Source organism: Polypterus senegalus, chromosome 5 (assembly GCF_016835505.1).
Source record: "Polypterus senegalus isolate Bchr_013 chromosome 5, ASM1683550v1, whole genome shotgun sequence".
NCBI classification, from domain to species: domain Eukaryota; kingdom Metazoa; phylum Chordata; class Cladistia; order Polypteriformes; family Polypteridae; genus Polypterus; species Polypterus senegalus.
In genome coordinates this window covers 202,921,870-202,941,818 of record NC_053158.1, presented here as the reverse complement: position 1 = coordinate 202,941,818, position 19,949 = coordinate 202,921,870, and the positions used below count along the sequence as shown (strand labels likewise).

The window sequence follows — 19,949 nt, the reverse complement described above, 5'->3', positions numbered from 1 at the left end:
AAAAGGCAGTTCAGAGAGAGAGACCCCCTTTCCAGGTAGGTTGGGCATGCAGTGGGTGTCCAAAGAAGGGATAAATACAACACAATACACAGAACAGGACACAAGTCATCCTCGATAGAATATTAAAATAAACCTCTATCTATTATATAGTGCCTTTCACATCTATTTACCTGTCTGTTTTCTGTCTTATTACAGTGGGTATGGAAAGTATTCACACCCCATTCAATTTTTCACTCTTTGTTATATTGCAGCCATTTGCTAAAATCATTTAAATTAATTTTTTTCCTCATTAATGTTCACACAGCACCCCATATTGACAGACAAAAAAAAAGAATTCTTGAAATTGTTGCAGATTTATTAAAAAAGAAAAACTGAAATCTCACATGGTCCTAAGTATTCAGACCCTTTGCTCAGTATTTAGTAGAAGCCCCCTTTTGAGCTAATACAGCCAGGAGTCTTCTTGGGAAAGATGCAACACGTTTTTCACACCTGGATTTGGGGATCCTCTGCCATTCCTCCTTGCAGATCTTCTCCAGTTCTGTCCGGTTGGATGGTAAGCGTTGGTGGACAGCCATTTTTAGGTCTCTCCAGAGATACTCAATTGGGTTTAAGTCAGGGCTCTGGCTGGGCCATTCAAGAACAGTCACAGAGTTGTTGTGAAGCCACTCCTTTGTTATTTTAGCTGTGTGCTTAGGGTCATTGTCTTGTTGGAAGGTAAACCTTCGGCCCAGTCTGAGGTCCTTAGCACTCTGGAGAAGGTTTTTGTCCAGGATATCCCTGTACTTGGCCGCATTCATCTTTCCCTCGATTGCAACCAGTCGTCCTGTCCCTGCAGCTGAAAAACACCCTCACAGCATGATGCTGCTACCGCCATGCTTCACTGTGGGGACTGTATTGGACAAGTGATGAGCAGTGCCTGGTTGTCTCCACACATACCGCTTAGAATTAAGGCCAAAAAGTTCTATCTTGGTCTCATCAGACCAGAGAATCTTACTTCTCATCATCTCAGAGTCCTTTAGGTGTCTTTTAGCAAACTCCATGTGGGCTGTCATGTGTCTTGCACTGAGGAGAGGCTTCTGACAGGCCACTCTGCCATAAAGCCCTGACTGGTGGAGGGCTGCAGTGATGGTTGACTTTCTACAACTTTCTCCCATCTCCTGACTGCATCTCTGGAGCTCAGCCAAAGTGATCTTTGGGTTCTTCTTTACCTCTCTCACCAAGGCTCTTCTCCCCCGGTAGCTCAGCTTGGCCAGAAGGGTTCTGGTCGTCCTAAACGTCTTCCATTAGGATTATGGAGGCCACTGTGCTCTTGGGAACCTTGAGTGCAGCAGAAATTGTTTTGTAACCTTGGCCAGATCTGTGCCTTGCCACAATTCTGTCTCTGAGCTCTTCAGGCAGTTCCTTTGACCTCCTGATTCTCATTTGCTCTGACATGCATTGTGAGCTGTAAGGTCTTCTATAGACAGACAGGTGTGTGGCTTTCCTAATCAAACACAGCTGGACTCAAATGAAGGTGATCTCAAGGATGATCAGAAGAAGTGGAAAGCACCCAAGTTAAATATATGAGTGTCACAGCAAAGGGTCTGAATACTTAGGACCAGGTGAGATTTCAGTTTTTCTTTTTTAATAAATCTGCAACAGTTTCAAAAATTCTTTTTTTTTTGTCTGTCAATATGGGGTGCTGTGTGTACATTAATGAGGAAAAAAATGAATTGAAATGATTTTAACAAATGGCTGCAATATAACAGAGTGAAATATTGAAGGGGGTCTGAATACTTTCCGTACCCTCTGTATATAGTGCATTTTCTATCTATCTATAGGGTGGTCCAGATCTAATTATGCAATTTTCATTGCGCTATAACTTAGAAAATCGCTTGAAAAATCCCGGACTATCGAAGTGTGCTAATTGACGACATGAAGAATCATCTTTGCGCCGAACTGGAATCGTCTCCGCATAAATCCAAGTCATCCAGACAATCTGGATCTGCGTAATTAGATCTGGACCACCCTCTGTCTATCTATCTATACACACAGACAAACAGTGTCTCTGTCTATCTTTCTATCTTTCTATCTATCTATTATACAGTGTCCTCCACATCTCTTTACCTGTCTGTCTGTTTTCTGTCTTACTATGTTTATACACTGCCTGGTAGGGCCCCCTGGCATCAAAACCCATGCCCAGATTTTATCCGTGTGGAGTTTGTGTGTTCTCCTGTGTTTTCTTTCAGCTACTCTGCAAATCTCTCTTGCTTGTCCTAAGACAGGGGTGTCAAACTCCAGTCCTAGAGGGCCGCAGTGGCTGCAGGTTTTCATTCTAACCATCTTCTTCATTAGTGACCAGTTTTTCCTGCTAATTAACTTTTGCCTTAGTTTTTAATTAACTTCACTCAGTTGTCTCTTTTTTTTTTTTCTTAATTAGCAGCCAAACAATAATGAGACGCAAAGCAAACCGGCATATGACCAGCTCACCTGTGCCCATCACACAGTATCTGAAAATAAAGAAAGGTGATGGTCTTGGTAAGGCTCTCTCAGGTCACCAAAACATTTTCACAATGTTCTTAGAAAGAAAAAAAAAAAAAACGAAAAATCAACTGTTTTGTAAATGTCTGCTGTTGCAAAATGATCGCAGCAACAAGCCATGGAATTAAATAATGGGCTTAATTAACAGCAAGAATCGGCTTCTTATTAAGAGATTGGTTGGAGTTTGAAATTCCACTTTAGCTGGTCATCTGTCTCGTTTCACATCTCATTTCTGTTTTGGCTCTCACTTGATGAAGAAAGGAAATCCATTTAGAGGACTGAATCCTTAAACAGGGCTACTTAAATGGAGGGAAAAGAAGTTAATTAGCAATGAGAACTGGTCACTGATTAGGAAAAGGGTTAGAAAATCTGAAGCCACTGAGGCCCTCCAGGCCCGGTGTTCGACACCCCTGCCCTAAGACATCTACGGGTTGATTGGCAAGTCCAAAACGGCCCCTGTTTGTGTAAATGTGTGTGACGGACTTTTAAGGTGCCAGGATTGGCTCCAACCTCCCACAATCCTGAATTGGATTAGGCAGGTCCTGAGAACTTGATGTGTGTTTCCTAACTTGGAACCGCAGCCCCATGGATTAAGTGACCCAGTAGTGTGCTCAAGAGTGGGACTTTAGGGACCTTCAGATCTCGAAGCTGGAAAGCAGGATTGGTGAACTTGTGACGAAAAATGAGGCTATTCAAACCCACAACCCCCTCAAAGTAGTGCAGTCAGCTGAGGCGCCCACTCCTGTAAAGCTTCCGGCCTCGGTCGTTTTTTAAATGATGCACTGCTCGGCTCGTGGGCAGCAGTGGGTTAACTGGAGAAGGTGACCTCATTCAGGCCCCCCCCCCCCCTTCTCACCCCCAGACTGTTTTTAAAAGGAAACAATCGCAGAGGGTCAGACGGAGTGCATGTCGGATGTGCCGGTCCTGGGAATGCCAGCTGCTTGACATAATGAACGGCATGTAAAAATTTTAAGCGTTCCACTGATAAAAAAAGGAGCCACAGAGGGTGGAGAAGAAATAGAGGAGAAAAAAAAACCTGCCTGACCGCAGATCAAATAAATTTAAAATGTGAGGTCCCACATTGGCTTGAATATCCGCCCGTTATTACAGACATTTTTTCTTCTTTCCATTCTTGGAAACCCCCCCAGCCTAGACCCCCAAGGCCGTCTCTGTTATATCTGGTGGCCAAATTACAAAAAGCTCTGGAATTTGAACAACAAGGCTTGTCACTCGAGCCCACACCTCAAAGTGACGTGGTGACCAAGAGCGAGTCACTTCAGCTAATTGTGCATTTTACTGTAACCTGTACAGTGGTGTGCAAAAGTGTAGGCCCCCCGCTTAAAGTGTCTGTTACTGTAAATAGTTAAGTGAGCAGAAGATGAACTGATAACCACAAGGTGTCAAGTTAAAGATAAGTTTCTTTTAAGCATTTTATTAGAGTTTTGTTTTTGTAGTGTAAAAAGGAAAGGAGCATTGTGCAAAAGTTTGGGCACCCCCAGATCGTGCTCATAAGGTGTACTCTCGATTTTTCAGACCTCGCATCGTGCAGTCAAATCTAACATTTCTTCTTCCTACGTGTAATACTTTACATTTACTGACATTAAATATCATCTGTCATAAAGCCTGCCTGCTGTCCAAGTGCTACCCAGAATGATGCAGCCGATTCTGTCTTTACCTTCCAATCCAATCCACCTACTCGGGTAGAAAGCCAAGCCGTCTTCAAATTTAACCAGCTTGTTGTTTTTCATACTTGGATATCAAGAGCAGTTTGAATTTGGATTGATGGACGTGCTTAGAGTGGCATGCAAAAGTTTAGGCCCCCTTGCTTAAAATGTCATCTGTTACTGTGAATAGTTAAGTGAGCAGAAGATGCGCTTGATCACCAACAGGCATCAAGCTAAAGATGACACATTTCTTTAATATTTTAAGCAAGCTTACATGTTGATTTCCATCATTCACTGGTATAAAATCCATCCATTATCCAACCCGCTATATCCTAACTATAGGGTCACGGGGATCTGCTGGAGCCAATCCCAGCCAACACAGGGCGCAAGGCAGGAAACAAACCCCGGGCAGGGCGCCAGCCCACCGCAGCTGATATAAAATACTAGAAATTGACCTAAAGGAAAAATTTGTGCACCCGAATTTGTCAGTACTTTGTAAGACCCCTGCTCTTTGAGTGTCCCAGCTTGTAAATGCTTCTCGTAACCAGCGACGAGTTCTTACTTGGGGTCTTTTCGCCCATTTGTCCTTGCAAAAGGCTTCTTATTCTGTGAGATTCTTGGGCCGTCTTCCAGCCCCGCGCGCTCTCTCCCTCTTTTTTGAGGTCTCTCCACCGATCGTAAATGATGTTTGGGTCTTTGGGACTGTGAGGGTCATGGCAAAAATGTCAGCTTGCGCCTCTTGAGGTGTTCCATTGTGGATTTGGAGGGGTGTTTTTCATTTCATTATCTTGTCCTCTCTAACTTCAAGTTCAAACTGCATCTTAATATCGAAGTGTAAATAACAAGCTGGTTAAATTTGCAGATGGGCCAGCATTCTACCAGATTAGGTGGATTGGAAGGTAAAAACTAGAATTGGCTGAATCGTTCTGGGGGCAATGGGACTAGAGAATCCATTCCCGAGAATTCGGGAATCCCGCATGTCATTCCTGGGAATCCCGGGCTCCCAGGAAAAATGACACCGTGCATGAGCATCTCCCATGTGAACAGTTTTAGAACGCCGACACTTATTTTTAATAAAACTACTGCAATATGTTGACACCAATAAAAGACTAACCACCTCTACAAGCAGTTCATGCTGTCCTATTAGTACTTGTATCTAGTTAGTTACGGTAATAAGAGCATAGAAAGCACAACGTGTCCAGCGTGCGGTCATCCAGTGCACCTTCATGCAGAGTACGCCAGACGCTGAGAAAGCACACTCTGACTCCGCTGAAGTAGGCTGCACGGTCATCAGATTCTGATACACTTGTTCCAAACATCGCCCATGCTTGCCATTGCTCTGAAACGCCGCCATTTCAGCTTTTACTGATGCATCCAGTTTCTTGTCATCATTCTGTGATGGCAAGTTTCTTGGCGCAGATAATGCGGATGCAACAGACTGACGGACGCATTGCAATTTCAAGTTGCTGTTCAAAGCCGTTGTCAATGAAGTCTGCCCCGTCCCGGCATTTGTGAGCTGCAGAGTGCAGATTCCTCCCAGTCCACTGTGCTCAGTCTTAGTGGGAGTCGGGAGACTGGCGACTGCTGCTGGTCTGTTGTTGACTGCATTAATCGGCAACACACTACACCGTGGGCCAAAAAAACCGTGCCACTTAATTATTTTTAACTAAACTGCTCAAAAAAATTAAAGGAACACTTTGAAAACACATCAGATCTCAATGGGAAAAAGAAATCCTCCTGGATATCTATACTGATATAGACTGGGTAATGTGTTAGGAACGAAAGGATGCCACATCGTTTGATGGAAATGAAAATGATCAACCTACAGAGCCCTGAATTCAAAATCAGAGTGAAAAAATTATGTGGCAGGCTAGTCCATTTTGCCAAAATTGAATTGCAGCAACTCCAAATTGTACGCAGCACTTTGTATGGCCCCTGTGTTCTTGTATACATGCCTGACAACATCGGTGCATGCTTCTAATGAGATGACAGATGGTGTTGTGGGGGATCTCCTCCCAGATCTGGACCAGAGCATCACTGAGCTCCTGGACAGTCTGAGGTGCAACCTGGTGGCATTGGATGGACCAAAACATAATGTCCCAGAGGTGTTCTATTGGATTTAGGTCAGGAAAGTGTGGTGGCCAGTCAATGGTATCAATTCCTTCATCCTCCAGGAACTGCCTGCATACTCTCACCACATGAGGCCAGGAATTGTCGCGCACCAGGAGCCACTGTACCAGCATAGGGTCTGACAATGGGTCCAAGGATTTCATCCTGATACCTAATGGCAGCCAAGGTGCCTTTGTCAAGCCTGTAGCAGTCTGTGTGACCCTCCATGGATATGCCTCCCCAGACAATCATTAACCCACCACCAAACTGCTCATGCTGAATGATGTTACAGGCAGCATAATGTTCTCCATGGCTTCTCCAGACCCTTTCACTTCTGTCACGTGCTCAGGGTGAACCTGCTCTCATCTGTAAAAGCACAGGGCACCAGTGGTGCATCTGCCAATTCTGGTATTCTATGGCGAATGCCAATCGAGCTGCATGCTGCTGGGCAGTGAGCTCAGGGCCCATTAGAGGACATGGGGCCCTTGGGTCACCCTCATGAAGTCTTTCTGGTTGTTTGGTCAGAGACATTCACACCAGTGGCCTGCTGGAGGTCATTTTGTAGGGCTCTGGCAGTGCTCATCCTGTTCCTCCTTGCCCAAAGGAGCAGATACTGGTCCTGCTGATGGGTTATGGACCTTCTATGGCCCTCTCCAGCTCTCCTAGAGTAACTGCTTGTCTCCTAGAATCTCCTCCATGCCCTTGAGACTGTGCAGGGAGACACAGCAAACCTTCTGGCAATGACACGTATTGATGTGCCATCCTGGAGAAGTTGGACTACCTGTGCAACCTCTGTAGGGTCCAGGTATCGCCTCATGCTACCAGTAGTGACACTGACTGTAGCCAAATGCAAAACTAGTGAAGAAACAGTCAGAAAAGATGAGGAGGGAAAAATGTCAGTGGCCTCCACCTGTTAAACCATTCCTGTTTTGGGGGTCATCTCATTGTTGCCCCTCTAGTGCATCTGTTAATTTCATTTCAGCAGCTGAAACTGATGAACAACCCCTCTGCTACTTAACTGACCAGATTAATATCCCAGAAGTTTCACTGACTTTATGCTATACTCTGATTAAAAAGTGTTCCTTTAATTCTTTTGAGCAGTATATAACTCTGCCATTTCTTGATCGATTTTTTTTTTTTACACTTTTACATGCTATATATGTGAGCTTGGCCATTCCCGGTTTCCCGGAAATTACAGCAGTTTCAATCCTGGGGATGTGGGAATGAAAAATGCCCAGGAATGGATTCCCTAACTGGGACAGTAGGCGAACTTGGGAATATCTGTGGCAGATGACATTTTAATGTCCGCAAATGTAAAGTATTACACGTAGGTATAAAGCAAATGTTAGGTTTGACGACACAATGGGAGGTCTGAAACCTTATGAGAATGATCTGGGGGTCTCCTCACTGTCTACATCCAGACAAAAGTTTTAGATTTCGGCCAGAGATTCCGCCAAATGGCTGGGGTTCAGAAGTATGTGTTGTGTCCTTTTTGTTCCTCGTTTTTGTTATCTGTCTGCTCCATTTTCTTGGCTGGTGTTACGTTCCTGTGGGGCCTGCTTAGGCTGATGCCTGCAGCTTGTACTTCGGGTAATTTTGGAGTGAAGCTATTTTAGAAAAGTCCAGTGAAGATCAGTATTTTTGAGGCACTTTTTGGTGACCTCCGCTCCTTTTCAACCCCTGCTGTCCAGGACAAGTGCCAGTCAAACGGTCTGATCCATTCCACGGCAGCCATACCACATGCACTTCAGAAAGAGGTCATCCCACCCGAAGCTAAGCATGTTCAGGCTTGGCCAGTACTTGAATGGGAGACCATCTAGGAAAAGCTTGGGTTGCTGACGGTGGAAGAGGTGTGGGTGAGGCCAACAGGGGGCTGTGGTCTGAGTATTGATCCCAGTGATGGGGACACTGTGCTGTAAAAATGGTGACCTTTGGATGGGATGTAAAACCGAAGTCCTGACTCTCTGTGGTCATTAAAGATGGAGTGGTGGCTCTGAGGCTAGGGGTCTGCACTGGCAATCGGAAGGTTGTTGGTTTGAATCCCGCAAATGCCAATAGGGACTCTGCTCTGTTGGGCCCTTGAGCGATGCCCTTAACCTGCATTTGCTGAGCACTTTGAGTATTGAGAAAAGCGCTATTTAAATGCAAAGAATTTATTATTCTTATTATTTATTATTATTATTAAAGATTCCTGGACGTCCTTTTATAAAGGGTAGGGGGTATCCTGACTTGCCCAACATGGCCTGGTCATTCTGGCCTCCTAATCGCCCACTGTCTCTAATTGGCTCGCTCTCTTTCTCACCACTTCAGTACCTAACAGTTCATGTGTACCGAGTGTACGGGTACAGAAATGGCTGCCGTTGCATCATCCTGGTGGATGCTGCACTGTAGTGGTGGCTGAAGTGGCTCCCCACTCACTATGCAAAGCACGTTGAGTAGTAAAAGCAAAGGATTAATTAATTTGCTGGTTTTGTCTAAAGCGCCATTTGTTGGAATGACAAATGTGATGCATTTTATTATCTTCCTGCATTACAAAATGCATTCCAAACTTGAGGTGGGTAGAGTAGCCAAAAATTGTACTCGAGTAAGATTAGCGATTCTTCAAAATAATATTACTCAAGTAGACGTAAAATGTAGTCGTCCAAAAAAATTACTCAAGTAAGAGTAAAAAAGTATTTGGTGAAAAGACTACTCAAGTACCGAGTAACTGTTTGATCTTTAGAAATGTTGTCATAAGACGGACAAAAATACAATGTGCAAATTCTGCTATTTCTAAATAATGAGATAAAAATTGAGTAAAAATAAATAACATCTTTATAAAATAAAGATGCACAAATAACACCAAGTTCCAAATCTCCGTTTTTTACAACAAAGCTTTTGAAGCCGATACCTACGGTAGGTAACATGTCTGTCTGAACAGTGCCAGCTACTTGGAGTGACGAGATCTCCTGCACACCGACAGTATAATACTGCATATTCACTCGGCCTCCAAATAGCACGGCTGATAGAAAATAACATTAGAAGAAGGCCGCTTGTGCACGTACAAGAAGTCTCACTTTACCTTGACTGTCTGTGCGTGTTTGGTTAACACGTTCTTGTTCTTCACTCAGTGAAGTGATGGTTAAGTTTCAGCAGGAGTTGGCTCTCATTTTTCAAGTACCAGTAAAACCTTGGATTGCGAGTAACTTGGTTTACGAGTGTTTTGCAAGACAACCTAAAGTTTTTAATACATTTTGACTTGATAAATGAGCGAGGTCTTGCAATACGAGTAGTCCATTTACGCTTTGTCTGCCGAGCATCCCGTGATAACTGAGCTGATGGTTCTTTTCTCTCGCTGCGGGATTGTGGACAAACCTCAGTCGGCATGCCTCACTCATATAGTCCACATCTGTAGAGCGTATACTGTTTACTGCAGCATTGTGACCACGTGTATGTGCTGTGATGTGCGAGTCCCCATCATGCACCCCAAAACACAAAGCCGAGTCTCAATACTTTAGCGACACCATCTTTATTCAGCTTGAAACAAGAACAGCACGATAATTTATTGTAGCAGGATCTGCCGCTGTCAGGCAGTGTCTCTGTGGCCACAGTTTCTGTGGTCATGTGACGGCATGGCTAGATCTGATTGGTGAAATGGAGTCTTGTGATTATTATTGCTACATCTGATTGTGAAACAGTCCTGCAGTAGATCCACTGGTGGCTTCTCTTTGGCAAAAATATAGTGTAAGGGGTGGTGGGATGTAACGTAACGAGTCGAGTGTTGCCCCATGTAGCAGAGTAAGAGTAGCGTTTCTTACTCACAAATGTACTCGAGTACAGTAATCCCTCCTCGATCGTGGGGGTTGCGTTCCAGAACCCCCCCACGAAAGGTGAAAATCCGTGAAGTGTAAACCAGATGTTTATATGGTTATTTTTATATATTTGAAGCCCTTAACTCTCCCACACTCTTATAAACATTTCCCGCACAGCATAAACCCTTTGTATTCTCTTGGATATGAGGTAAGATTCGTTGAAATTATGTATGTAAACACACTGTTTATATATACAGTAAAACCTAAATATTATTTTAAAGATATCTAGCGTCTCCGATATCACATATGTTACAGCCATTACAATAGATGGGCCACCAGAAAATGAATTCTGGTTACTCACCAACAATGACACGACGACTTGTCCGATAACGATGAGTTTAATTTTACTGCACAACAAAGGAGAGCATTACAGCTCTTCTAAAGGAGCCTCTTCAGGCGATTGTGTAGCACCACCGTTGTTCTTCTTCCATCAGTCTTCAATCCAAATCCTTAAAGCAGATTCCATCCGGACTACCGCCTTATTACATCCACTTACAACTCGTTTTGCACCCTGGTTAAAGGACACTGCGGCCATAGATCTTATATTCTTTTCCTCCTTTTTAAATAAAGAATCGTGGACTCCTTGATGTTGTAATGGCGTCCTACAGCGGTGTAGCTGTTCCCTTCCTTCAACATATCAAAACTTTTACCTTTTCAGCAATCGTTGGCATCTTCCATTGGTGCTTGGGCACGGTCCCTGAAGCAGTAGCAGGATCAGATCGTTTTGGTGCCATAATGAAGGGCTTGACTACGCACAAAGATACACACAAAAGAGCACAAAAGTTAACTCTTTACACAGTGAAACACATTGATGCTGAATGAGCGAGATGAGACTTCCTGGTTAACGCTGTGGAATCGAATTTGGCTCTCCGTCGCTGAGCCAATCAGCACACAGGAACTTAACTCCGTGCTCTGATTGGTTAGCTTCTCCGCCATCCACCAATCGCATCCCTTGTATGAAATCAACTGGGCAAACCAACTGAGGAGGCATGTACTAGAAATAAAAAGACCCATTGTCCGCAGAAACCAGTGAAAAATCTGTGTTATATATTTAGATATGCTCGCATATAAAATCAGCGATAGAATGAAGCTGTGAAAGTCGAAGTGCGATATAGCGAGGGATTACTGTAAAAGTAAAAAGTGTGGTGCAGTAAAACTACTCTTAGAAGAATTTATTTATTTATTTATTTTTTTTAAAGTTACTAAAGTAGATGTAACGGAGTAGATGTAACTCGTTATTACCCACCTCTGATTCCAATAGATGGTGAACTGAGAAAGTTTAATGCTGGGGTCTACGTTGATTGCTGTGAAGGACAACTAGACTTAGGACTTCAACTCCGCAACTTGAATCCATGAGGCAATACACCATGCTACATGTCACTTGGTGCTGAATGGTACACTGTAGAATTTAAGATTTGCTGGATCAGTGAGTAGCCCCACATAAGTCACATATCGTTATTGAGCTCTGATTGTAAGATTAACTTTAATGCACATGTAATATGCTGCACTTCTACACTTTTCTGTGGGGTGGAGGTGACTGTTGTAAGGCACTATATAACAGCTTTTGTTTGTCTATTTAAGTCGGGGGTCATCTTATTCATAGCTGTAAGCTGACTACTGCCCCCAATCCGCTGCACCCCCACCCAAATTGAGTATCGCCTTTGAGCGGCTGTTGCTGGTTGGCAGTATGCCCTGCTGATTTTGGTGTTAAGTGGCGAGTCCCCATCATACACTTCACTGTGCGTTCCTGGCTGAGCTTCACAAAACTGGGGGTCTGTCCTTGAAAAGCCCATTGGAATGATGTTAACTATAGAAAGGCAGTGTATGCAATAATGAACTTAACATCTTCACCACAGTATGAATTGTTCCATAATTTTGATGATGTTTTATTTTCTGATTTTAGAGCCTTTTTTAAGTGCAGGAAGCCTTCAAAGATGGCGTCATTCTTTTCAGCAGTTGCAACGAGTAAGTACCCACCCATTCCTTTGCTCACCCTGTCCCTAATTCTGGGTTATGGGGTGGAGAGCCAGCATGTGTGCGTTTGTCCTGGTAGCACTTTGTTCAAGGCCAGACCTTGCATGGAGTGCCAGCCCATTGTAGGACCCATTGACACAAATCTGAACCATTTAGTGTATCCCAGAAACTGAACATCTTGGGGATATAAGAGGAGTGTCCAGAGATAAAAATCCACCTAGACACCGGGAGAAGCTCCATGTAGCCAACCACCAGAACAGGATTCAAATCCGGCACCCTGGAACCGGAGAGATCAGAGCATGAACATCTGTTCCTGCCTCCGTCATTTGTAATTCATGTTTGCTTCTGTTTTTTCAGGCTCGCCATTGAAAATGAAAGAACATTCAGAAGATCAGTCCTTGAACAGGTGAGTGGCATGTGGGGGTCCAGACGTAATTCTTGAACAAGAATACACCTTGGGGGGACAACTTGTGATTTATTTCATGAAGGAAAGATTTTTAAAAACACAAAGCTACAAAAAATTTTCAAAAACGATCAAATTAAAAAAAAAAAAAAGTGTAAAAATAATAAACCAAACAAAACTAAATCCATTAACGGATAAAACCAAAACCTGCCGTTCGCTGTGCAGTCTTCTCGAGTGTCTTGACATCAGGAGATCGGGTGTTTATGCTCTGATGGGTGTCCCTCGCAGGATCAGACATGAGTCTCGAATGACAATACACATTTGGGGACAACTCGTTAACAAGTTTGTAGCGAATAGCGAAAGAACTCGGCATTGCTAAGGCTCCGCCCACGGAACGCTTCTTAAAAATGCGCCCCTAATTTCTTTTAGCGAGTGCACTAAACCATGATGTTGTGATTTGATTTTGTTGTTAATTATATGTTATTATGTTGTACTTGAATTGAGGGTTTTTGAGATTGAGGATTCGGTTTCTATCAATTTTTGTTTAGAATTAATGGTTTGCATGCTGTGTGTTTTTGCAACACCCTGCCTAACAAGTTAGGTCCTTAATTTCTGCCATTTTGCGTTCCTGTTAGGGCTGCCTTCCCTGCACTTCTAGGGGTGTGTCCTCGGAGGTCGTGACCTGTTCATTATCGAGACAACGGAATAAAATGATGAATAGGGTTTTGTTTTATTGTTTGATCTGCGGATACCAATATTCTATCAAATCATCCATCTATTATCCAACCCACTATATCCTAACTACAGGGTCATGGGGTCTGCTGGAGCCAATCCCAGCCAGCACAGGGCACAAGGCAGGAAACAAACCCTGGGCAGGGCACACACACACAGACACACACTAGGGACAATTTAGGATTGCCAATGCACCTAACCTGCATGCCTTTGGACTGTGGGAGGAAACCCACGCAGACACCGGGAGAACATGCAAACTCCACTTGGGGAGGACCCAGGAAGCGAACTCGGGTCTCCTAACTGCGACGCAGTAGCGCTACCATTGAGCCACCCTGCCGCCCTATCAAAAAATCTTTGCTCTAAATATTTCTGTGTGTTTTGTTCACTTTTGACCCTTTACATGTCCTTCGTATAGGAGAAAAGTAAAAATCAAGTTTGAAGTATAAGGAAAGTATTGGAATCGTCCAAAAATTCGATCTCGAGATTTTTATGAATCTCAACGTTTTAGACCTCCCAGAGTCCGAAAAAATACCCTTTTTGGAATTTGTGTGTGTGTGCGTGTAAACATGATAACCTGAGTACAGTTACAATTAGGTCAACCAAATTTTGGATACAAGTATTGGGTACAAAACGTAGATTTCTATCCGCTTTTGAACTATGTCCGCTAACTGGAAGTGGTACTTTTTTTAGATTTTTTTTTTTTTTTTTTCTTTCCTTTCAACTTTTAGCGTAATTGTTTTAATATATTATTGATTTTGATTTGTTGTTGATGGTTCTTTTAATGTATGTAAAAATATAATCATTGTCTTGTGGTTTACTCCTCAAATATCTAAATATACGAGAAAGTCTAGGGGAGACCACTATCGATTTTTGACATTTTTAAGGTCCCAGTGTTTCACAACAACAACAACACCAACACCAAAATAATTTTCCTTGTTTATTATTGTTATTCCCTTGTAGATAACTGGATTAAAACAAGTTAAAGATAACAAACGGAGCTGAACAAGACCGAACGCTGAGACAACAAATAGCTAAAATTGCTGTTATCAATTCAGGAGCTCATTTGCACAAAGCAACTGAAGCCTAATTTGTGCAATTTCAATGTCAGCCGAAATTTTTTTATATGTACATGTGTGTGTATGTATATATATATATATATATATATATATATATATATATATATATATATATATATATATATATATATATATATATATATATATATATATATGTATGTATGTATATATATATGTATGTATATATAATATAAAAAATTTCGGCTATATATATATAAAATAATCGGACACGAAGATGACTGCAGACACTTGGCTCTACATGTTTTAAGAAGTGCGCCAGTCTGCTACAGTGCCTTATTGTCTTTTTATAACCCGCGTAGTCCTGAACTGGGTCAGAGGGTGTCTGCTGCAGCCTATCCCAGGTAGCATGTGACACAAGGCCAGAACAAACCCAGCACAGGGTGCCCATTCATCACAGGGCTCACTTGCTGTCATTTTGACTAGCTTATCCCTAATGGTTTTATCTGTCTGTTTTTTAGGAGCCTTTCCTTTCTCTCTGATGAATGCTCTTATGAATGCTACTCGGTGAACCCACTGACGGGATCCCCCTGTATGTGCCGCAGGAGTCCTCGGCTTCTCTCTAATGGCTACTACGTCCTTACTGAGGACAGCTTTGTATATGATGATGAGGGTAACGTCAGCCTGACTCCATCTAAAATCAACGTATCCTACAAAGAGAATCTTGTCAGGTATAGTATACCTGGATTTCAGCTTAATGGCGGGGGTAGGGGGGAGGCTGCTTCTTCATTTCCTGAAGTGACGTACAGTGTGGTGTGTTAAAGCCTAGAGTGGCAAGGCTGCACACAAAAGATGGGGGCTGACACAGACGTCTCTACGAAGTGCATCACTTCAAGTATTCATGCATGGCCTCGGTGGGATGAGCTAATGGAGTCCTCCCTTTAGCTCTCACTACACAGCTATCACTTCTGATCCAGGTGCTGTGGGTTTGTGGCTGACCACCAACAATTCCTCACACTGCAAATCTTTGAAAGATCTTTGAATTAAGATGCTTTAAGGTTGACAGTCCACTTCAACTCACATGGTGACAAGGAACTCCCATTGTTCAGAGACCCTCCCCAGGCAATTGGCTAATGGAGTTATTACTTTAGCTCACATCACAAGAATACCGCTTTTGATTCGGGTGCTGTGGGTTTGCAGCAGACCACCAGCAATTCACCACATTATAGATCTTTGAATTGAGATGCTTTATGGTTGACAATCCACCCTAATTCACTTAGAGATAAGAATGGGATTTGCACTGTGGACAGGGGAGTGTAGTGGCAGTGCTCGTTTGAAAAGGTGCAGCTGACACCGAGAGATCAGCCGACGCCACCATGAAGTGCACCACTCACAGGGTTCAGAGGCCGTCTCTGCATAGCCGACTAATGGAGCGACTTCTTTAGCTCATGCTGCAGGGATTACGCTTTTGAGACAGATACAGCTTCACTCTGACTGACTGCCAAGTCGGAGGCTTTGTTTCTGTTTAAATTTTCTTTCTTTTTAGCCATTCATACACTGTAATTTTATTTTATTTATTTATTTATTTATTTTGATTATCTGTTTATATATTTATTTCAGAAGCTTCTGTAAAAAGCCACATTTCCTCCTAGAGTCAAATAAAGTTGTGCCTTTCACGTCTGTCTGTCTGTCTTGCCTACTATACTAAAAATCTATCTACCTATCATATAGTGCCTTTCACATCTACAGTACCTATCCATCTAATTCTATTTAATGTTTTGGATTTGGATTTTAATGAGTTTATATTTATTTGTGGAGTATCTTAGTCAAAGGTTAATAAGTGTAATAGCAGGATTGCCAATTTTATTTTGGGTTAAGAATAAGTGGCTATTTATATGTCAAGAAAAGAACAATAATTAAAGCGAATTTGATGTAGTTAAGTTTTGGTTTTGTTTTTGTTTTGTTTTTTTTGGTTTTTTTTTGCTTTAGTAAAAGCAAGAGCAATTCTTGATTACAAATTTTATCAAATGATTTTTAGCCTGCAAACGTTTATTTACCAGTGGTGTATAAGTGATGCAGTTTATAGAAGAAAGAGGAACCCGTTTTGTAATTTTGTGCTTTCTGAAATTTATCTTTCTGAGAGTTTATGACTGCAAAGATTGTTGTAACGATTGTTACTGAATAGTAAAGTATATGTTTTAAAATAAAAAAATCTTTCTTTCTGGTAAGTGAAGAGTGTGTCGGCCACCATTTAAATAAGTGAACTGCTGACCTGCAATGGAGAATTGTGCATGAATTTGGGGCTCTTTTTTTCTCATTACTTAACCCCCAACATTTTGAAGACGTCTCCTTTTTACGAACAATGAAACTTTGCCCTTCACTCTTTGTTTTTTAGGATGAGATCTTTTATCCATGCTTGGCTTGTCTCTCTCTCTCTCTCTCTCTCTCTCTCTCTCTCTCTCTCTCTCTCTCTCTCTCTCTCTCTCTCTCTCTCTCTCTCTCTCTCTCTCTCTCTCTCTCTCTCCATCCGTTATCCAACCTGCTATATCCTAACAGTCAATCGCAGCCAACACAGGGCGCAAGGCAGGAAACAAACCCTGGGCAGTGACACCAGCCCACCGCAGGGCAAACACCCACACACCAAGCACACACTTGTGACAAGTGGGAGGAAATTGGAGCACCCTGAGGAAACCCACGCAGACACGGGGAGAACATGCAAACTCCACGCAGGGAGGACCCGGGAAGCAAACTGTGTGTGTGTGTGTCTCTTGGTTGTGTGTTTCTTATGATTAGATTTTTATTTTGGTGCTACTAACTCAAGCTGGCCAGCTGGCAAATGTTGTTTTATTGGGTCTGCCCAAGGTTCACGTTTATAGTACCAAGAAGAAATTTAGAGACAAAGGGCACGATTTAAAACTGGGAATATTTATAGTCTATAACTTTTAGTAGATGATTCATAACTTGCAAAATGTTATAGAAGAATGGCGTTCAATCAACGCAATTTGCAAAATTGTCAACAAGGATTATTTTTCTGTTGTGATTGGAAAAACTCTGAAAGTACGACATGCTGCCTGGTCCTGGCTTGCATCTGGATTTGTCTTATTTGGTGTTTTGTTGTCATGCTTGTTGATGATTAATAAAGTTTAGTTAAAACTCTACTGTTTGTATGAGCAGAGCTTGTCGGGGAATTCCACTTTGGTCATTTCAACTTGAGGGTACTTTCTCTCTCTCTCTCTCTCTCTCGTAAATACACAATCATTAAAAGGCAAGTTATGAACACTAAAAACAGAGTTAAGAACATTTTAAAAGAGGCCGAAGTCTAAAACCAAAGAGAAAGAGGTTGTCTCCGTTGTTTGTTTGTACTTGGCGGTTTTCTGGGACGCGTCCGCACTCTGAGTCTGTACAGTTAGAGCTCTTTGCCCACAGTGCTGTCTAATGAAGTCACTGTATGCTGTAGATTGTGTGCACACATGACTTCAATATCCTCAGGTTCCAAACCAGCCGCTACAACAGTCCCATCAGAAAAGCCTTCACTGGACTCCAGTTCATCTCTGCCAGCGAGGAAATTCCCAATAAGACATTTTGCTCCAGCTGGGAGGTTGGCATGGATTTTTTTGCCGCAGTTGGTTAGCCTGCCTCAGTGTGTGAAGTCTCGACACCTCCACCATCTTCTCCGTGCTTTTCCAGATCTATTTGATCATTGTAGAGTTCCTTAATAATAATTGGACTCTTACAGCCCATGTGACTTTGAGGTCCAGGACTGGGTATTGAAGAGCCCATAAGACACTGGCAGAGCTCCAGTCGCCGCGATGCTCAAGAAGCTCTGAGTAGACTGCTATAAAAAGGCAGAAGGAAAGTGAAGTCAAACAAACAAACAATGTGACCTGATCAGAACATTTCATGGACTTGCAAAAGCAAAGGGTGTTTTTGGAATATAAATGCTACAGAATGACTGCAGATGTGAATTCTTTTGTGAAAAAATGGGATGTTCATGGGGTCATTTGTAAAGTTGAAGATAATAAGTTGATTTTTCTTATTTGACATATGAATTGTTTTTTTTTGGGTTGGGGGTAAGTTGGGGTTAGTTTGCTTGCCTTTTTGTTATTTTAAATGACTTGTTCAAGTTCAACTCAAATTTCATAAAATAAGATTTTCTTTGCCAATGTGGTGTGTTCATGAGGCAATTTGTAAGCTTGAAGAAAATAAGTTTTTGGTACGATAATTTTTTAAATGGTTTGTTGAGTGTCGATTTTAATAAAGTTCAATTCAAATTCGTTATCTTCTCTCTCTCTTTTTTTTTTCCTGTCTTTCTTGCAGAATCTTCCGGCGTAGAAGGAGGGTCCGCAGATCATTGGCCAGCTTCTTTAACCTGAGCAGCCCCAGCGAGTCCTGGCTAAACAGCAGTGTGTTCAGCACTCTGGACCCCCCGGCAGCCGAGTCTTCGTGGCTTGAAGGGAACTCTGATTTGGACAACGGCTGTGGTTTCTTTTGTGGTGAGCTGAATTGGAATTTAAACACAAAATGACGCAAAGTTGCCTCCTGTATTGCACATTTCTGTTTCGGTCTGCTCCCCTCGGTCTTTAAAGTTATGTCTGTGCTGTGTAAGGCACTAGGTGGCACTGTTGCCCCTTTAACACTAGAATTACCAGAGCCTACGAAAAAACTCTTGGATTCGTCCCACCTTAAATCACTTCGCACCTCTCCATCAGCGTCTTTTGTCCTTTAAATGTGTCGATAAGCAGCAAGCAGCCTGCTATCGCATCTCCCACCGCCGCACAGTTTTTGTCCGCTCAAGTCTGTTTACTTGCGTGTCAGTTGCTTGGAGTTGTATGGAGTGAGAAGTCAAGCAAAATGACACCTTTTATAAATACTAGATCATTATTTGGAACACATGCATTTCACGTTTATGAAAACACATTGTTAAAACAAACGTTTTTCATGTTTTAGTAATAAATGACAAAATGTAGACATGAAGTGTATAATGTGTGAAACCTGAAGTCCAAATATCAAAAACACTTTCACAAAAGGTACAAATATAACAGAACAAGTGCACTTCTATTCAGAAATATAACTGCAGACAAAGAACCCGCATTAGGGTGCGACATTAACATGCATTTGCTACGACCACTTCGGTGGTGCAACATTATCAACTGTTGACTGGTAATCAAGACTTCACGTGTTCGACCCCGGACGAGTCCGTTTTGAGAAGTGAGCTGCTCGTATTCTTACTATTTTTTTTTTTTTTTTTTTGAATAAAAACATACATTTGATTTAAGTCTAACAGCTGGTGTAAATTTATGATACTTGTGAAGGTTAGCTTTTTTTTTTTATTCAGTTTTATTCTCTCAGCCGTGTTCACGATCCCACCTTGCCCCTCATCGCATTTGACACTGCTGTTTTCACATAGACATGCTGTAAGAGAGGTCCACTCGGATCATGACGACGGTTCTACATCGGAGAAAGAATGCACTTTTGCCATCGCTGTACGTTGTACAGTGGTGTGAAAAACTATTTGCCCCCTTCCTGATTTCTTATTCTTTTGCATGTTTGTCACACAAAATGTTTCTGATCATCAAACACATTTAACCATTAGTCAAATATAACACAAGTAAACACAAAATGCCGTTTTTAAATGATGGTTTTATTATTTAGGGAGAAAAAA

At 42.3% G+C, this 19,949-nt stretch overlaps 1 protein-coding gene across 1 annotated transcript in view; it reads left to right on the top strand.

Moving 5' to 3' along the window:
* The window catches only part of tmem71 (transmembrane protein 71), a 35,196-nt gene that overhangs the window by 1,138 nt on the left and 14,109 nt on the right, over window positions 1-19,949 (top strand). The window contains exons 2-5 of the mRNA XM_039753987.1: window positions 12,048-12,109; window positions 12,476-12,524; window positions 14,809-15,018; window positions 18,605-18,780. Coding sequence (XP_039609921.1) covers window positions 12,079-12,109; window positions 12,476-12,524; window positions 14,809-15,018; window positions 18,605-18,780 — 466 coding nt within the window. The 5' untranslated portion in view covers window positions 12,048-12,078. The remainder of the gene's footprint in view (window positions 1-12,047; window positions 12,110-12,475; window positions 12,525-14,808; window positions 15,019-18,604; window positions 18,781-19,949) is intronic.